Source organism: Mobula birostris, chromosome 8 (genome assembly GCF_030028105.1).
Source record: "Mobula birostris isolate sMobBir1 chromosome 8, sMobBir1.hap1, whole genome shotgun sequence".
NCBI classification, from domain to species: domain Eukaryota; kingdom Metazoa; phylum Chordata; class Chondrichthyes; order Myliobatiformes; family Myliobatidae; genus Mobula; species Mobula birostris.
Window position 1 is genome coordinate 35,598,530 of NC_092377.1, and position 18,429 is coordinate 35,616,958.

Below are 18,429 nucleotides of genomic sequence, written 5' to 3' on the forward strand. Positions count from 1 at the left end.
TCTCTGGCTTTTCAAAAAAAATCTTAAAGGATCCTGTAAATTTAAATTCTACTTCTTTAGTTATAGGCAGCCTTGGGGAAAGTTTTTCACTATCTACTGCACCCTATACCTCTCATAATTTTGTACACCTCAGTCAAGTCCACCTTTTAAGCCTTTTGACTCCAAGGATGCCAAATCCAGCCTCTCCCCAAAGCTAAAGCACTATATCTCGGTCAATTCCCTGATGAAATTCCTTTGTACCTGCTCTAGTGCAATCATGTCCTTCATATAGTGTGGTGACAGGAGCTGCACACATGCCTCCAACATGATTTATATAGTAGTACAATACCCTTCCTGCTCTTGTGTTCTGTGCACTATTTAATGAGGGAGCATCATGCATGTAGTCTTAACCAGTAATGTGTTTATATCAACACTCTGCTGTTCTTTCATTCTCTGTATCTCAGCTTTATTGGTTCTTCCAGAATGTATCGCCTCACATCTCTAAGGTTAGATGTCACCTGCTTAACTTACCAACTTAGCAACATCATTCTGTAAAAACAGTGGTCTAACCAAAAATAATGCCTCCTATTTTCCTGTAGTTTCTAAAATACCAATCCTACCTCCTGCTTTCACTTCCACCTTGTTGTTGTAACTAGCAAACTGCAAGGTTCCTAGCAATGATCCCTTTCATCCAGCATTGAACTCGGACTTCTGATCACAAAGGCTACAATCAATCATTGTACTCTGCCTCCTAACCTTAAGCCAATATCATATGCAGTTTATCAAATTATCCTGCATCTTAAGGGCCCCTCTCTTTTGGATCAGGCCACATGTGGATGTTCGCAAAGGCCTTACTGAACATAGATAAAGCAACTACATACGTCTCACTGCCCACATTTGATTACCTCCATTGAGTTGTTTGATCAGTCGGACAGTATCTTCTTTTTAAAGCAATGGCAGCTGTTATTAATTAATCTGTGCCTCTTTGAACATGCTACCAGAAAGAAAAAGATGCCTTTGGGATTTGGAGGCATCCTTGGGTAGCACCCAAGATTTCCAGAATATCCATGGTGTGTTACATCATTGTATAGTAGCTGCTAGGAGGTACAAGAGGAACACAGTGCTCATCTGACAGGTGGTGGTGAAATGTGACCTAACTAATATGCTAGCAGCAGTGCAAATTGCTGCTTAGAATGACACCCTAATTAGTAAATAACTCCATTTTATCAGTCTTCTCAGACCTAATGTAGAAGGAGGTACCTTTTCTGTTATTTACCATCTTTTCCCCAACTGAATGTTACCCAATACAAACCTCCAAGTACCCTCACAAACCCCACACTGCTTGGTAAAATGCTTCACTGGCACTAAAATGCAAAGCCTTTGCCTATTTTAGACTCCCTGCACAAAAGCTTTGTCACGCTCTGGTGACTCCAGCTGCATTAATGTGCATCTTTGGTGTATCCTGATAAATACTGAATCAGTTCATGTCTGCCATCCTCTTTCTCACATATTATTTGGTCAGGAAACCTAAAGATGTGTTAATGCAGTGGCTGTGTTTAAAAAGTCATGAACTGATATTTTCCACTTACTTCAAGCTTCCTCTGTGTTACTGGACAACTGTCCATCCATCATCCCTCACTAAGCCATTCTGCAGACAGCAACTCCAGAAATGAAAAATCCAGCCCATGCATCAACACTGGAGTAGTTCACTGTTGGTTTTTACAGAAGAAGATGGTTCTGCTACCATTGGAGCCTGCGATCTACATTTTGGTGGTGTTTTTTCGGGCTGATTGAGTGATCTGGCACTTTGCTGTCTCTGAGGGTGTTCCATGAGGTTTGAGCAAACTATATAGCCTCGGGTCCAAGAAATCTGGGTATAGGGCATGACCCTATAATCAATTCACTGATTAAAGTGCTGAGGAAGATTGAAATCATCGAGGCAAGTGGGTATTCAGTGGTGTCTACCAGCCTCTTGTTCTCTGCTGCCAGAGGAAGGTGTCTGTGAGTGACGTTCTCTCCGTCCTCCTTGTTCGCTGCTCCTGAAGGAAGGTCCCTGCATCCGAATGGTCCCTCTCTCCCTCGATGCTTTCAGAGGATGGTGCCGGAATTCTGGGTCTTGGGCAAGCTTTCATCAACACAGCTTGTGGATTGGCCTTGGTAGTTCACATTACGATCCGCTTCTGGTCTCTCACTCCTCTTTTTGTGGCTATCTTGGGTGATTTTGAATTAGGGTGGCCTACTGATAACAAACACTGACCTGAACTAAATATGACTGGACTCGTTCAATTTTGTGTTTTATATTCTGTGTTTTTCATTTTATTTATTTATTTTTTGTTGCTGTTTGCATGTGTGTTTTGAGGATGGGGGGGTTGATGTTTTTATTTGAACCATGGTTTTCCTTGTTTTGTGGCTGTCTGTGGGAAAGACGAATCTCAGGGTTGTATACTGCATACATACCTTGATAATAAATGTACTTTGAATCTTGAATAGAGAATATTGAGAGGGAGGGAATTAGCAGCATAACCTCACAAAGGACTGAGGTAGAGGAGGGGCCAAAAATGGTGTACATAGATTTAAAAAATCAGTGGAAGGATTCAAACAGAGATGAGGAACTATGATTTCACCCAGCTGGTGGTTGGGATCAGGAACCCTGCTTGGAAGGGGAGGAAAACCCCCAACACATAAAATATACTGGGTTGTGTCCTTAGAGAGCTGTGACCTGCAGGGCTATAGGCATAGTATTGGAAACTGGGATTAGGTTGAGCTGATTTTTCTTTCAACTGACAAATAAGGGTCAAATGGCCACACCCTGTAAATTTAAAGCAATTATGTATTAGTGAAATCTATTACATATCACAAATTAAATGGAATGTTTTACTCATGATATCTTAGAAATATTAATTAGTGCAATACAGTTTATCAGATATAATGAATAGACTGTTTTGTCTCTAACCTGAGATCTTTCTTTCTCATTTACAATCTACGTAGTAGATATTATTTAAATAGTGAGCTAATTCTATTAAGTGCTGTTAATCTAGAATAAATTGGCTTTGGTATTGTTTCATTTAATTATTTAAAAATTGTGTTAATACTTTGCAATGATGAATGAAATTCAAAACATGAACATTGCGTATGATCTTTTATTAAAGCTGATCAAATATGCTACTAACTTGATGTTGCAGTGTTTGCCGAGCTTGGCAATTACCTTGCAGAGGTTCCATCACCAGTGAAGTTGACATCCTCAGTGTGCAGCTCTTTGTGTTTCTCTCTGGGAGTGCTCACATTTATATAGACCAATCATTTGCTTGCCTTGGTCCTGATTGGTTACCCTTTCCTTTGACCTTTGAATTTCATTGGCTCACGTTTCTTTGGCAATTAGGGGTTCGTAGTTCGTTTCAATATGTTTCTTAACAGAGTTATCAGAAGAGAACTATGTTTCTAAAAATTCTCGTACCTGCTTCGTGTTTGCCTGTGCCAGAACCTCCATGGTGTCCCAGTTACAGTGGTGTCCCTCTCGGTCTTCGTGTACTAAGATCAGTGGCAGTGGATCATGTCTCCGTACCGCCAGTTTGTGTTCCCATAAATGAGATGCTGTTATTGTTACTATCTTCAAGAAAGTCAGCTAATTCAGCAAAAGAAGGTCTCTCTATTGTCTCTAACGAGGAAAATCATTGCCATGAGCCTCTTCATTCACATCTTCTTGGTAGCCAAAGAGCTACTCCTTGAATCACACTGTGGGTTATCTCCATCTGGAGGTATAGATATGATCTTCAGTGTGCACTTGACCTCAACAGAAATTCAGGGAGCAGCACCTCCCACCCATGTGGCTTTTTTGACAAAGTCAGAGTGTTTTCCAAAGTCAGTGTGCAGGGTCCTTCTCAAGTTGTGGTGCACTTGGGACTTTGGGAAGATGGCGCCAGCAAACAATGCGACCAAAGGGTTCATCTTTCAGAAAGTTCACAAAACTACTTTTTTCACTTCTTTTACTACTTCTTTCAAATATGATCTGCTACTATTAGAGCCTGTGATCTACATTTTGATGGTGTGTTTTCAGCCAATTAAGTGATCAGGTGCTTCCCCCTCTCTGAGGGAGCTTGGTGAAGATTTAAGCAAAATTTGTGGCCTGGAGACGATCCCACAATCGACTCCATTTGGAAGACTGAAAATCAGCAAGTACAAGAATGGAAGGCAAGTGGATGTTCAGCGCGTTCTGCCCGGGTTTGATCTCTTGCTCTCTCTCTCTCTCTCCTTCTCGCTCACCATGGCTGGAGGAAGGTGTCTGCATGTGACCAGTCGTTCTCTCGCTCTTGCTCACTGCTCCCAGAGGAAGGTGCCTGTGTTTAATTGGACTCTGTCTCGCTTGATGCTGCCAGAGTATAGTGCCCGAGTCTTGCATCTTGGGCAAGGTTTAATTGGTGTGGTTTGTGGATTGGACTCTGTAGTTCATGTTATGATGTGTTTCTGATCACTCCTGTAATGTCGGCTATACCAAGCGATATTGATCAGGGTGGACTGGCTCTGCGGTAAACAACTCAGCACTAGATGGAACTGAACTGTGTTGAACTGAATGTCTCTGGACTGTTTTGATGATTTTGTGGTTTGATGTTTTATCTTCTGTGTTCTACCCTCTTTTTTTGCCGTTTGTGTGATTTGTTCTTTATTTTGCATGTTGAGTAAATGGATTTTGAATCTTGAATTTTTGAATTCATGGTTGTACACAAACTATGATTCTAACAAAGGTCTACAATAGGTTAAATTTTCTGGGAGGTTGTAACCTAAGTTTAGGTGGATGTTTCCAAAGCTGGAGAATTCTGGTTCTGATGAGAGTGTGATTAGGCCAGGGCCTTTTCTTTTGCTTATAGAGAGAAAGTTGGCAAGGTATTTAAAGAGTCTATGAATTTTTTTTTTGTGTGCCATACTCTGCCAGAACCTTGGCGACCACTTTTTTCAAGTGGTTGTCTTGGAGGAAAGATTCTGTAAGTGGTCCCCCTTGTCCTTCTCACAGCGAGGCTGAGTTGCGAGCTTGACACTCAACCCGGCACAGATGGAAAGTGTGCCTGGGAGCAGCCCGATGGGATTCAAGCTCAGGAACCTTCGCTCTGGAGTCCAGCGCTGATATCACTGCGCCACCAGCCGGGGTATGAAATTACAAGGGTATTTTAAGAGTAAACAAAAAGGCTTCATCTCTCTTAGAAGAGAAGTTGGTAATTTAGGGCAAAAAACTTGTTTTCGGTTCTGTCAAGATCATCTATGATCCATACTCTCTATGGCTAACACTGTTAGGAGAACAAAGAGAGGCCATTAAGCTTTTCATGTCTGCTGAAAGAAAAATTTTAAAGAACTCCTCTAATATGCCCTTGATTTCTTATTACATCTTCATACAGGCCAGCCTTGTCGTTACACCAGACCAACCAAAGTTGAAAAGGCCATTATCAACTGGAAAAACAAGGCCTGGAAGCAGATGGTAGCTTCAATTCATCCTGAGAGATTTCCTTAGTGGTAGAAGACCTTCCCAAACATTGCTGTTGTTCCCACGGCTATCTTTACTATTCCCTTTTCTCAGTTCCCTCGTGTCTGTCGCAGCTATTCCCAGGATGAGGCTTTCTTTTCCAGGACATCAGAGATGTTCTCCTTCACAGAACTGGGTTTCCCTTCCTCCTTCATTAATGCTGCCTCACCCTCATCTCCTCCATTTCATGGACACTGGATGCTGAAAGCTGTTCATGGAGTTATGCATTGGATTGGTTTCGGGTTATTGATTTCAAGCTTTATCTAGAAGAATGTAGATGACCATCATATAACTTTTAAATTATATTGGAAATTGATACAATTAATTAATTTTAATTAAACTCAATTCATTTAAATTAAACTGTGTTTATTGAATTCCTTCCATTCGAAACTGGGTTTTATATTGGTTTTGAGTTTGTCCAGGGAGAAAAACTAAGTGCATATTCTTTCATTTCATAGTCATTGCACAATAATAATTGTATTCAGCCCTGTCCTCGGTAGAATCATGTACAAGGTCCCCCTGTCCCAGATATCTTTCCCTGCTGCTGTTGCCTGGATAACATCCTTGTTTCTTTTATACTTGCCATTGATGAAAGGATTGATACCCTTCTACAGCAGTCATGACCAAAGACTTCACACCTTTTTACAACCACCCCAATTCTTTACTATATTGTTGATTCCTGTTTTGAATTAAAATCCAGTTGAATAATGTGGTCTGGAAGACACTTGTATCAAGAAGCTTGTCACCAATGTCTTGGCCCCATGGTTGTCTCTTGCCCTCGGTTAGAATCTGGGCTATGCTGCTTATCAGCTAACATTTTAAAAAAAGGAATATGGATGTGCGTTGCATAAATTGGTGACCTGTAAACACACATCAGAGGCTGTGCTGTTTCTGAGAGTCTAAATGCTTCTTGTTTACCAGATTCAGAGCAGTAATCTTAACTGGGAATCATGCATGTCAACCCGAAACAACTACAAGCAGGCCTCTTCAAAATCAGATAAGTTCTTTTTAATGCACTTGTTTATAAACCAATGGGACAATTATTCCTCTCTTATCTGACATTGATTGGAATCACTGTAGAACATCTGAGTTGGACACCTCCCATACATGGGAGGCCCTGTGTAACTAAAACCTGAAGTGATGCTCTGCCTGATGTAACTGTGACTGAGGTAGCAGATGGGAGTTAATGTCGATAGTCAAAACATTCTTCCTGGAGTCTATGTAAAATAAAAGGATTTTTTAACTGGTCTAATTCAATGCTTTGCATTCCAGTCTCCTGTAAATTGACCTATATGCCCAACTGAGACTTTGGTGTGCTGATAAACTGTGAAGCAGATGTAATGCCTGTGTCAGAGAATTTTTTTCATAGAAATTGAGGATCTCATCATCATGGATGATGGATTTTAAATATAACCTTCTCAGGCTTTGCCCATACAAAATAGTTTTGCTGTATTCGCATCTACTGAGAGATTCGTTTTGCCCTAATAAAGCATCTGTAAAATAAGATAACTATAGATAAGGCAATTTACAATAATTATAGAATGTCAGCATTTCAGCACAAAGCACTCCTGCATGCAAAAGGTCTCTGAATACGCCATTGTGGAATCTACTTTTTAGTGTAATACTGAGGGAGTGTCATGTTTTCAGAGATTGTTATGTCAATGAGAGATTCAACTGAGGCGCCAACTGCTCACACAGGTGATTACTGGAGACATTTGAAGATGAACAGGAGTTATTCCGTTACTTAATCTATACAAATAACACTAATTAGTTGAATTTGGTACTTGATCTAGCTGTGCACAAATTTGTACCCTCATGCTTCTTGGTTAAATAATTAAAACGATACTTCAGAATTAATATAAATCACTTCAGGATATCCTAACTTCATAATAAGGCAAGGCCAATGGGAAAAATTCAGTAAAACTACACTAAAGAAAATGGATATAAACTTGGAAATTGTGTAACTGAGGATATGGGGAAAGAGTGGGATGAAGGCATTAATTGGAGAGGTGTTTCAGAGAATGAGCTCTGCATTATATAGTGCCTTTTGTGCTGTAAGAGTCTGATAACTATTAAAGTTCTTTCCTTAAAAATTATTAATGTATCTAAAGATGAATCTTTTTTGTTGAATACTGCACAAAATTATTACTTATTCAATTTAATGAAATGTATTAAAAAAGACACCAAAAACAGCAGAAGGTTTCTAAACGACGTGTTTAATTTTTAGCTGATACAAGCAGATTCAATTTGTACGCACTTCATGAGCTTTGAAAGGCAAAGAGTGTGATGGAAAAGCTTGCACTGGGATTTTCTCAGCCAGTGCCGTGATGGGTAGGAAGTGAAGCACACTTCATTGTCTCTGTGCTAGCAGATGGACTGCCTGTTTTGCTGGGGAAAAAATCTAGTGGGTTTCATAATGGATTGATGATCAATTGACAGGATATTGTCTAACTGGGATGAAAGCAATTCTTGATAACTTTGGCTTTCGTGATACTGAGCTGGAGTAATTGTGGCATATTCTGGAAAGGCAGTGTTAGTCATGTAGATTCATGTTATCACAGAGAGTTGATGAAGCTGTGCCTGTGACTGCAATTATTAACTTTCCAAGTATTTACCCAAATCGTTCTTTTAATAGTCACTATTTTTCATTTTCTCCTACTTGCCTTTCAAAACCTTTCGGAATTTGTGACTTGTGTTTCTCTGGGTGGGATAATCATACTTTATGTCCGCAAAGCTTGTTATAACTGCCTCCTTCCTTAAATCTCATCCATCATGCTTCGCTTTGTATTCAGCCCTGACAATATGAAAAAGCATTTACCCTAAGCCTTCCTTGCCTTTTGCTGTCGATGATTCTCCTTTAATTTTGGGTGGAAATATAACAATGTGACATTTAAGAGTCTCCAATAGACAGATGGATAATAGAAAAATGGAGAGCTATGTGGGAGGGAAGGGTTAGATTCATCTTGGAGTAGTTAAAAGGCTGAAGAACCAGAGCTGTACTCTTCTATCTTGGATATTCTTTGCATTCAATTGAAAACCCATACTGTGACTTTGGCTGTTGTCATCAGGAACATTTTAAATAGGGCAAGGGCAGGAAAACAAAGCATTTCTTGGAGATGGACTGACTTTAGATAAATAGGAATGGGAACATCCAGATGCAGATGCAGTACCATAAAGCCTGGATGATGCAGCTGCATGTGGAGAACAGAAGAAGATAGTCATTTGCTCCAAAGGTAACTGCAGTGCTACAAGGGACCTGGACTAGGCATAAACGTCGAGCTTCAATGTGATGTATTCTGTGGCAGTGGATTTTTTCTTCCATTTTGGTAACATTAGAGATGCTGTTGTGTCAAAAACTGCCCATGAAATAGCCTGAATATTTGTTCTCTAAGTATGCCTAAATAACCATGATTAACTTAAAATCAATAAATCGAATTACATCAGGACAGTCAGGACCAGATAGAAAACTGTTAATGGTTTAAATGAAATTCATTATTGGTGAGATTGTAGAGTCACACCTGAAATAGATAATTTAACCTTGAGATCTTATTTTTGTCATGCATGACATGCTGATAAAACTCCACAATTAGGTTTTGGATGTAGTTATTGTTTGATATGTTAGTGTAATTGTGCACATACAATTTTTTTTTTAAAAAGATTTACCTGTTTGCTTAGTAAGCCACAATGCCAAGACGAAGATTAATTGTTTGTCAAGAAATGCAATGTGGTTTAATCTGGCAACAGTTATTACACATTATATACACATTCCACAAAGTATGCATCTTTGTGATTTCCTGTAAATCTCTATAAAAAGATGCAAGAGGACCTTGGGTTATTTGAATAAAACCACATAATTGAATTTCTCAATGCCACCACATTTCTTTGAAAGAAAGATAAATTGTACATAGTAATGAAATGTATTTTTTTTAAAGGGAAAATGATTTTGGTATTCTGCCCAGCAGGAATTCTCAATGACAAATCTCGGGGGACTAACAGAAAGTCCAAGACTTAACCATCTGTTTAGCTTGTTGAGCTGACCATTTACCCTGTGGCAAACTATCCCTGAGAAAACTGCTAGCAAACTCCATACAGCAAAGGTCAACCTCAAAGAGCCCTGCAATGCATTCCCTAAGGATTGTTTCCCTGCCAAGTTTTCGTATTTATTTATAAACAATACACTTAAAAAAAACTTGCTGTAAACTTGTGCTGTTTTGGTGAGGGGTGGGGGATCATGGAAATATTGACTAATTAATGTAATTGTTGCAACAAACTGTTTCAAGCTGTGGATTGCTGAGAACTTCCTTCCTGCAATTCTTGATCTGATACATTCAGGTTTTGTAACATAACTCAAAGGATGCTCGGAATGCACAAGTTTTTGATTAGAGCCAACCCAGAATTAACTTTATTTAGCAAAGGTTGATTAATATATTATATATATATTAATGTCAGAATGTCAGTTTAGGATTTAAGTGTTTTTTTTAAGTTCTACAGTCCATCAATTCTCAATGTCATCAGCACCAGAAATTCATTCTGGTGTTAACAACAGAAAATCTTTTGTATTGTATTGCTTTGCACTTTATGGTAATAAAAGGATATAGCTAAGAGACTTTCAGTGTAAGTAAGATGTCCATCTTCAAAAATGTATGTAAGATTCAATTATGGAATTAATAAGATTTTAAGATTTAGTTTAGATTTAGTTTGGATAAGAAAGCTCACCAATGCCTTTACATATGCAAGAGGCTGAAGAATTTTGGCGTGTCCCCATTGACCCTTAATGATTTTTACCCATGCACCATAGGAAGCATCCTATCTTGAGGTATCATGGCTTGGTCTGACAATTACTCTGCACGTGATTTCAAGAAACTGCAGAGTTGTGGACACAGCACAGCATATCATGGAAGAGGCAGTGATCGTGTGGATAGTCAGAGGCTTTTTCCTACGGCTGAAGTGACTAACACGAGTGAGCACAGTTTTAAGGAGCTTGGAAGTAGGTACGGAGGAGATGTCAGGGGTAAGTTTTTTATGCAGAGAGTGGCGAGTGCATGGAATGTGCTGCCGGCAACAGTGGTGGACGTGGATATGATGGGCTCTTTTAAGAGACTCCTGGATAGGTACATGGAGCCCAGAAAAATAGAGGGCAATGGGTAACCTTTGGTAATTTCTAAAGTAAGTACAAGTTCAGCACAGCATTGTGGGCCGAAGGGCCTGTATTGTGCTGTAGGTTTTCTATTCTAAACCAGCCTCCCGTGAGTGAACTGTGTCTATAATTTTCACTGTCTCAGTAAAGCCAGCCAGTGTAATTAGAGACCACAACCACCCTATACATTCTTCCTTCCTAACTCTTCCGGAAGATACCAACACTTGAAGACACATACCACCTTCTGCCCCACTGTCATAAGACAATTCAATGGTTCTCTAGTACAATAAGATGGAGGCGGCCTTACCATCTACCTTGTTATGATCTTGCACCTTGTTGTTCACCTGTACAGCACATTCTCTGTTGCTGTTACACTTTATTCTGTGTTGCTATTGTTTTAGCTTGTTCAATCTCAATGTCCTGTGCAATGATTTAACCTGTATGAACAGTATTAAGACAGGCTTTTCACTGTATCTTAATACATGTAACAATAATAAACTAATACCAATAATTCTGGACTGCTAACTCAAATTATCTGTAAAGAGACAAACAAGAAAGCTTTACAGAGACCTTGGTAATAACTCTGATAATGTATTTTGTCATCGGTACGATCAGTCTGGAATGGACAAGGTTTTTTCATGATTAACACTTGTTAGTTTAATTGTAAACTTTGTGGTCAGATTATTTGTGTGTTATTTTCAAAGTCTATTTGCTGGTATCAACCTAATGATCAAAAGCATTTTTATTGTTTTAATATGCTACTCCAATGTAGAAAAAAGTCATTAAAAATTATTGACCTGTAAGTTAATTCTGTTCTTCTCTTCACAAATACTGCTTGATCTGCAAATTTCTTTTAGTTACCCAAGTACTGATTTCTTTAAACAGATTTAAAATAGTTTACTATCAATGGAAGTTTTATGGAATTGATTTGAAGTGGGTTATTGATTAGGAATGAAGTAAATGTGGGTTTAGTGCAACAGAGCCTTGTGAAATAAGAGAGAAAAATATCCACTTAGCAATATTGCACTGGCAGCTTATTTGTTAGTGCTTAAATGATTGGTGTATTGAAAAACATCTCCACAAATGGCGTTTGTAAAATTGACTGGTCAAAATGGTAGATCTTAAAGCTGTGATACAGAATGTTTATTTTTCCAGTTTAATAACACATGATTTGGCATGAAGTTCTCCAAGACAAGTACTGTTCTCGTATTGCATACTAGGCACCAATACCATTCTTTTTCCCCAGCTTTAGAAACATTTCCTATTCTCACATCAGCTATCCTATTCAGAGTTTCCTCTTAAACTTTTATTGTTCCATATTTCTAAGCAAGTATTACAACAGATTGGTTAGAGAGCAATTAAAATATCATGTAATTTTGGTCACTCTCAGTACAGGAAGAGAGTAGCAGCAATAAAGAGAGTGCAGATGAGATCCACAAAGATGTTGCCTGGAACGGAGGGCTATAGTTATTTGTAAGATGAGATTGGATGGGCTCGGTTTATTCCCACTGGAATGTCGGAGACTGAAGAATATCTGTACAGGTTTATAACATTATGAGGAGCAAAGGCAAGATAGATGGTCAGAATCATTTTCCTGCAGCAGGAGAACTTCGAACTAAAGGGCATAGGTTTAAGGTGAATAAGGGGCATTTCTCACAACAAGGGAGTGAATATCTGGGCTGAGCAGCTAGAAGAGGTGATGGATGTAAAACATTTATAAGGCATTTGGACAGGTACTTGGAAAGGAAAAGCATAGAGGGATACAAACAAACAGCATTAGTATAGACTGCCATCATACTTGGTATGGATGAATTAGGCTGAAAGGCTTGGTTCCATTATTCTGTGTTTCCGTGAGAGGGCACACTGTATGTTTCTGCTGCCAGCTGACTCATTGGGTGTGTACTTGCCCATGGTAGATCAGCTCATGGCAGCTTTCTTGCCGAAACTGGCTGAGATCACATTGGTGCGTCATTGTTTACTGAAGATGAACGTCATTGAGTGGTGGGTCCAGAACAAGCCCTACAACAACTGTCAAGAATAATTTGATTCAGACATTTCCTAGCTTAGACAACTGACTAAACTATAACAAAAAATATTCCTTATTTTTACACTTCATAAATATACACTTACGAAGTTATGTAATTTTAACACTGAAAAAATGTTAATTAAATTACAAAGTATTCAATTAACCAAGAAACTAGGCCACACACACAAAATGCTGGAGGATCTTAGCCTGCCAGGCAGCATCTATGGTAAAATGTACAGTCGACATTTTGGCCTGAACTTTTGACTGTACTTTTTTCTATAGATGCTGCCTGGCCTGCTGAGTTCCTCCAGCATCTTGTGTGTATTGCTCAGGTTTCCAGCATCTGCTGATTTTTCTCTTGTTTGTGTCAAGAAACTAGGCTGATTGTCTTAATTTTAAGGTGTTGAAAGGAGTGCACAGGGATGCCAGAGGCAGGTTTTCACACATGGAGTGGTAGGTGTGTGGAACAAGCTGCCAGAGCTGAGGGTAGAAGCAGATACATTAGGGGTACATAAGAGACTCTAAGTAGGCAAATAGATGGAAGAACAATGGAAGACTATGTGGGAGGGAAGGGTTAGATTGATCTCTGAGTCAGTTAAAAGGTCAGCACAACATCTTGGCATCTTGGGCTGAAGGGCCTGTACTGTGCTGTAGTGTCTGTGATATAAATAAATTACTTACAACTTAAAATAGGTAAGTTTGGAGAACTTAATAGGTAATATATATTTCTAGTAGATAATTTATTCTAATAATGATTAAATAATAAAAGGGGGAATTATAGCACTGAATAGTCTGTAGATTAAAGATTTATGAAACTCAAATCTTATCTGATCAATATAGTATACTGTAAATTTTATATATTATCTATGCTTATTCTTTGAGGGTGACGGGAACAAAGCTGATTAAACAATTATTAAAGCAAAAAGTGGAAATAGAATATTTAAAACAAAGAATGGGTTTGTTAATAGAAAGGGGCTCCTTAAGGAAATGTCCCTTCTTTCCTTCATGATCTAGAGCATTTAAAATATATATTCCTAAACGCAGTTATAAATATGTATACAGCGAGTTGCCACAAACTGCAGGTGATAAGTAGTTGTTTGAGGGATAATTAACAGCCAGAACACTGGCTGCTGAACCCCAATTAACATCACTATTGATAATGAATGCTTATTACATTGCATGGGCCTTTCTGCTTCGCGTTTTGATGGTGGTATTGATGCCTGTGCTACAGTAATGGATAGCGACATAAAAAGGTGCTGTCTGACATTAACAACAGTAAAAATGCAATAGGAATCATACCATAATAAATGCATTGGTGACGAAGAATAGGGCTTTCATTTTCTTCAACTACAATGTACAACAATGGTTCCAAAATTAAACTTAATTATTGATTCTGACTATACTGTATCACAGTATTTCAGTATTAATCAGTTCACAATTAATTCATCAATTTCCTATTGCTTTCTGGTGCACTATTATTTCCTGCAGATAATTACATGTAGATTACAGTACTGTATATATTATATAGCTAGGGTGCCCAAGACTTTTGCACTGTACAGTATTTGTCAACATGGAGCAGAGAGAGAGATTGTAAACCTGGCAGGAGCAAAGGATGTTGAGGATGCCAAGAGTGGAGTGCCATGGGAGGGGCATGGGACAGGTGGCAGAGAAAGAGTGCCAGGGCAGGGATGGTGTGGCTGCAGACACCTGAGCTCATTTGATACCAAACAACCGGTTTATTGTTCAGTAGAGAATGTCTCTCCAGTGCTTCCCGCTCACTCCCCTCTCCCTTTCCCTTTGCCCAACCATGATTCCACTTTCCTGCCCCTCCCTACTCTCAGTTCCCTCAGTCCACAGTAGAGACACATATCAGAATTAGATTTATCGTCACTCACATATGTCAGGAAATTTGTTTTTGTTTTGTGGCAGCAGTACAGTATAATACATAAAATTACTACAGTACTGTGCAAAAGTCTTAAGCACCCCAGCTATATATACTGTATATATACCTAAGACTTTAGCATAGTACTGTATGTAATGGGATTTAGAGTACAAAATTAGATATCCCACATTTCTGGAAAAGGAAGTATTAGGCCATGTGATGCCCACGTAACCCACATCCATTGACTGCAATATGAGCAGCTTGCCCGCTTTTTGCTGATGAGTACCCAGCCTGCACCTAGCTCACTGCTGAGGGTACTGTGAAAAGGATGGGTCTACTATCTTACTAACATTGAAGTAATTGAATAAGACCTGGAAAACAACACAGGGTGGCACACTAGTGGAAGAAGTGTCTTAGTATGGAAGAAGTGGCATCACATGTCTGAATGGCCAGGAGACAGGAGAGAATCAGAACAGAGAGCTGTGATATTCAATATGAGTAGCTAAATAGAGTTCAATCACCTTATGCAAAGAATGAATCTTGTAATCCTGCCTCCTGGAGCAACCTCATATTTCTCATTTCTCATTTTCCTTCAATCACCTGTCAACAATCTTTGTCTTATGGACCTTCAATGTACTTTGCTACCACCCCTTCAAAAAGCTTACTTTGATTTGATGTGCCCTTTGTTCATTCTGCCCGTGATGACTACAAGACAAAGTCGACTAATGTCTAGCAGCAACCGGTTTGTGTGGCAACCAGCTTGTGCAGAACCCTCCAACATTGCAGCAACAAATTCACCAGCACTATCATGCTGCACCCTATGCACTACTGCAATGTGTAGCAACAATGGAAATTTGTAAATCTAAAACAACTCAGCAGCAATGAAGTAGTAACCGTTCCATTCAATCACGGTGATTGGTAGCTGTCCTGTAGGTGAATGTGCTTTCAGCCACATGAGGTTAGGAGAGGACATTGGTCCAAAATGGCATTGAAATATCGAATCTGTACTGCAAGTCAGCTGATAAACTGATCCACCTGGATGACACACTTCTACCTGGAGTGCTATCACTAGGACTGCCGCTGCAAAATCCTCTACATCTCCCTGTAGGATTAGCAGACCAATGTCCTCTTCCTAGCCAACATTCCCAGCCTCGTGTTCCGTTGACTCAGATGGGCAGGCAACATCATTCATGTGCCCAGCTTCTCAAAATGTTTACTCAATTTTGAACACCCAGTGTGCCAAGAGATTACAAAGTGAGTAGAAAAAGCACTTATTGGATATTCTCAACCAAAACCCATTGATTTTTCAGAGTTCCTAGGCCACAAATACAGAATGGAGAAGTAGTACTTATGGTGGCATTGAGAACTTAAGGTCCCATGTAGGTGTGCATGGAAGTCCACGTAAATGATAGAGATCTAATTACCAACCTGTCAAACATATCTCACAAGATTAAGGCGGACTGTGTGGGTTCCCACACTTAGAGCAGTTACTATGTCAGTTATCATAGAAATGGAGTGGAATCAAGTTGTCCTTAACTCTTGAGATACTGCCAGAGAGAGGACAGCAGAAGTTAGTACAGAACGATTGAAATCTATTTTGATCACCAACAAGCCCTTTGTCCCAGTCTACCCATACTGACCATGGAGCCTTCCTGAGCTACTCCTGTGTTCCTGCATTTGGCACATATCCCCTTCAAAATTTTCCTATTCATGAAGCTGTCTAAATGGTCATTTGAACATCTTGAGCACTTCCATTTACCCACAACCTCTGTGAAAATCCTGCCTCTTAAATGTTGCCCCTCTTGCCTTAAACCTATGCCCTCAGGTTTTAGAATCCCTTACACTGGGAAAAGTCTGTGACCACCCACTTTGACTAGGGAGGACCCTCATGATTTTATAAACCTCCTCACTCCAGGGAAAAGAGACCCAGTCTCCATAACACAATCCCACCAGTTCCAGCAACAGCCTTGTAAATGTTTTCTATACCATCTCTAGCTTAAACCATTCTTTGGTGTGACAACCAGAACTGCACACAGATATCTCACCAACATCTTGTACAGTGGTAATGGGATATGCCAGATGGTTGCATTCAATGATGCATCCAATAAAGGCATGTTTTCCTTGCATGTTCTTCACCCTGTCTATCTGTGCCACTACTTTCAGGAAACTCTGCACTTGTACCCCTAGGTTTCTGTTCAACAACACTGGCCAGGGTCCAGTAATTTATGATGCATGTCCTGCCCTGTTTCAACTTTCCAAAAAGCATCACTTTGCACTTATCTGCCGTAAATTCCATGTTGACATTTCAGGCAATGGCCACTGTATGTAAAGATACAAAGGAAATGTCATTAGAAATGTTAAGTTGATAATGTTGGAGTGGTAGTTGCTCTCCATCATGACTTAATTTAATTTCTGTACATTTCAGTCCTGGTCTGCTGATTATAGGTGGAAAAAAACCGTATTATTTAATCTAACGTGCCTTTTAGTGGTGACCTGGTAAAAAGCTTGTGCAGACCTAATGCAAACAAGCATTACTTTTTCCTGTGAAGGACAATAATCCTTCATCAGTCACAAGGTAAAGGACTAAATCAGGGTGCAACTTCAGTATAAACAAACACCTCCTTCCTGCAGGTCTTCGGCAGACAACAATTACCTCAGTCCAGATATTGTTTCCATTGGGGAAATATTCTTTTGTTTTAAATCCCCTGAAGAAAATGCAAACATTAACTTCAAAGCAAATCAGTACCTGACTCAGTGGAATATTTTCCTTTTTATGACAGAATTATATTTTATATTGGGCAAGTGTAATCTGGTAAGAAATATAATTTATTAATGATGACTCAAATACCATCTGCGTTAAAACACAAGAGAGTTCTCACAGAGTACTGGCCAATAATAATCCCCAACCAATACCACAATAGCTAATAATGTAGTTTTGTATTGCTCTTCAGTTTGTAGGGCATTATTTTGTGTAAATCGTTCTCTGTATTTCCTGGATTTTTGCAATTAATATTATTCAAAAGTATCATGATCTTGAACAATTGCCGAGATTCTGAAAGGTGAATGTAAGTTTCTTTCCACTTGAGTCAGCAGTTTTCAATTTTATTGCTGTTCCCAAGCAGGCAATGTAACAAGAATTCTTGCAACTCTTTTAAAAAAAGTAGGTGCAGTATATATTAGATTGGTGCACAATTCGCATTACCTGCAGTTTCTGTGTATTCGCAAGAGATGCAGAGGTAATTTGGCCTAGTAGATCCACTGGTTTCTGTACTCTATCTGACTACACTTTTTCAACTAATGGCATTAACGTATTATTCTATTATATTCTCCCCATGAATTTGCTGTTTCCTTGGAAAATTATCTATTTCCATCTCCTTGTTCTCTACTGGTAACGGGTCCCACATTCTAAAGCATCTGTGGATAAAGATGTCTCTCCCAAGTTCCACGTTAGATTAATTAGTAATCATTATGCATTGTGGTACATGTGATGCATGTTTATGACAGCACCATGATTTCCAATGAGAATCTTACAGTAACAGTCTACTGGAGCACTTCAGTGAGATTGAACAGGATCGGGGGTGGGGGTGCAAAAGGGGGAGGAAATGTCAACATTTCAGGTTGAAACCCTGCATCAGGACTGATAGTGGAGAAGGGAGTTTGTTGCTCTAGATTCCAGCATCTGCAAATTGTCGTGTCTCCAGAATCTTACTTAAGTTTTTCACCTTTCTGGAGAAGCAAGTCCTAGCCTGTTGAGTCTTTCTAAAGAATTGCTACCTCATGGATCTGCTGTCAATTTCAGCCTATTCAGTAAAGTTTTAGGTCATCTGGGCCAATCATACTAGGTGCAGCCATAGTGATATTCATATTAGTATTGTTATCTTTAATAGTTAATAAAG

The 18,429-nt window shown here is 39.3% G+C and overlaps 1 protein-coding gene across 2 annotated transcripts in view; it reads left to right on the forward strand.

Moving 5' to 3' along the window:
• The window catches only part of LOC140201231 (endothelial PAS domain-containing protein 1-like), a 124,326-nt gene that overhangs the window by 19,296 nt on the left and 86,601 nt on the right, over window positions 1-18,429 (forward strand). Inside the window, exon 1 of one of the 2 annotated variants that reach the window (XM_072265000.1) lies at window positions 10,277-10,479. The exons of the other annotated variant lie outside the window; for it this stretch is intronic. Coding sequence (XP_072121101.1) covers window positions 10,310-10,479 — 170 coding nt within the window. The 5' untranslated portion in view covers window positions 10,277-10,309. Of the gene's footprint in view, window positions 1-10,276; window positions 10,480-18,429 lie in introns of those variants that run through there. 2 annotated transcript variants of the gene reach the window in all.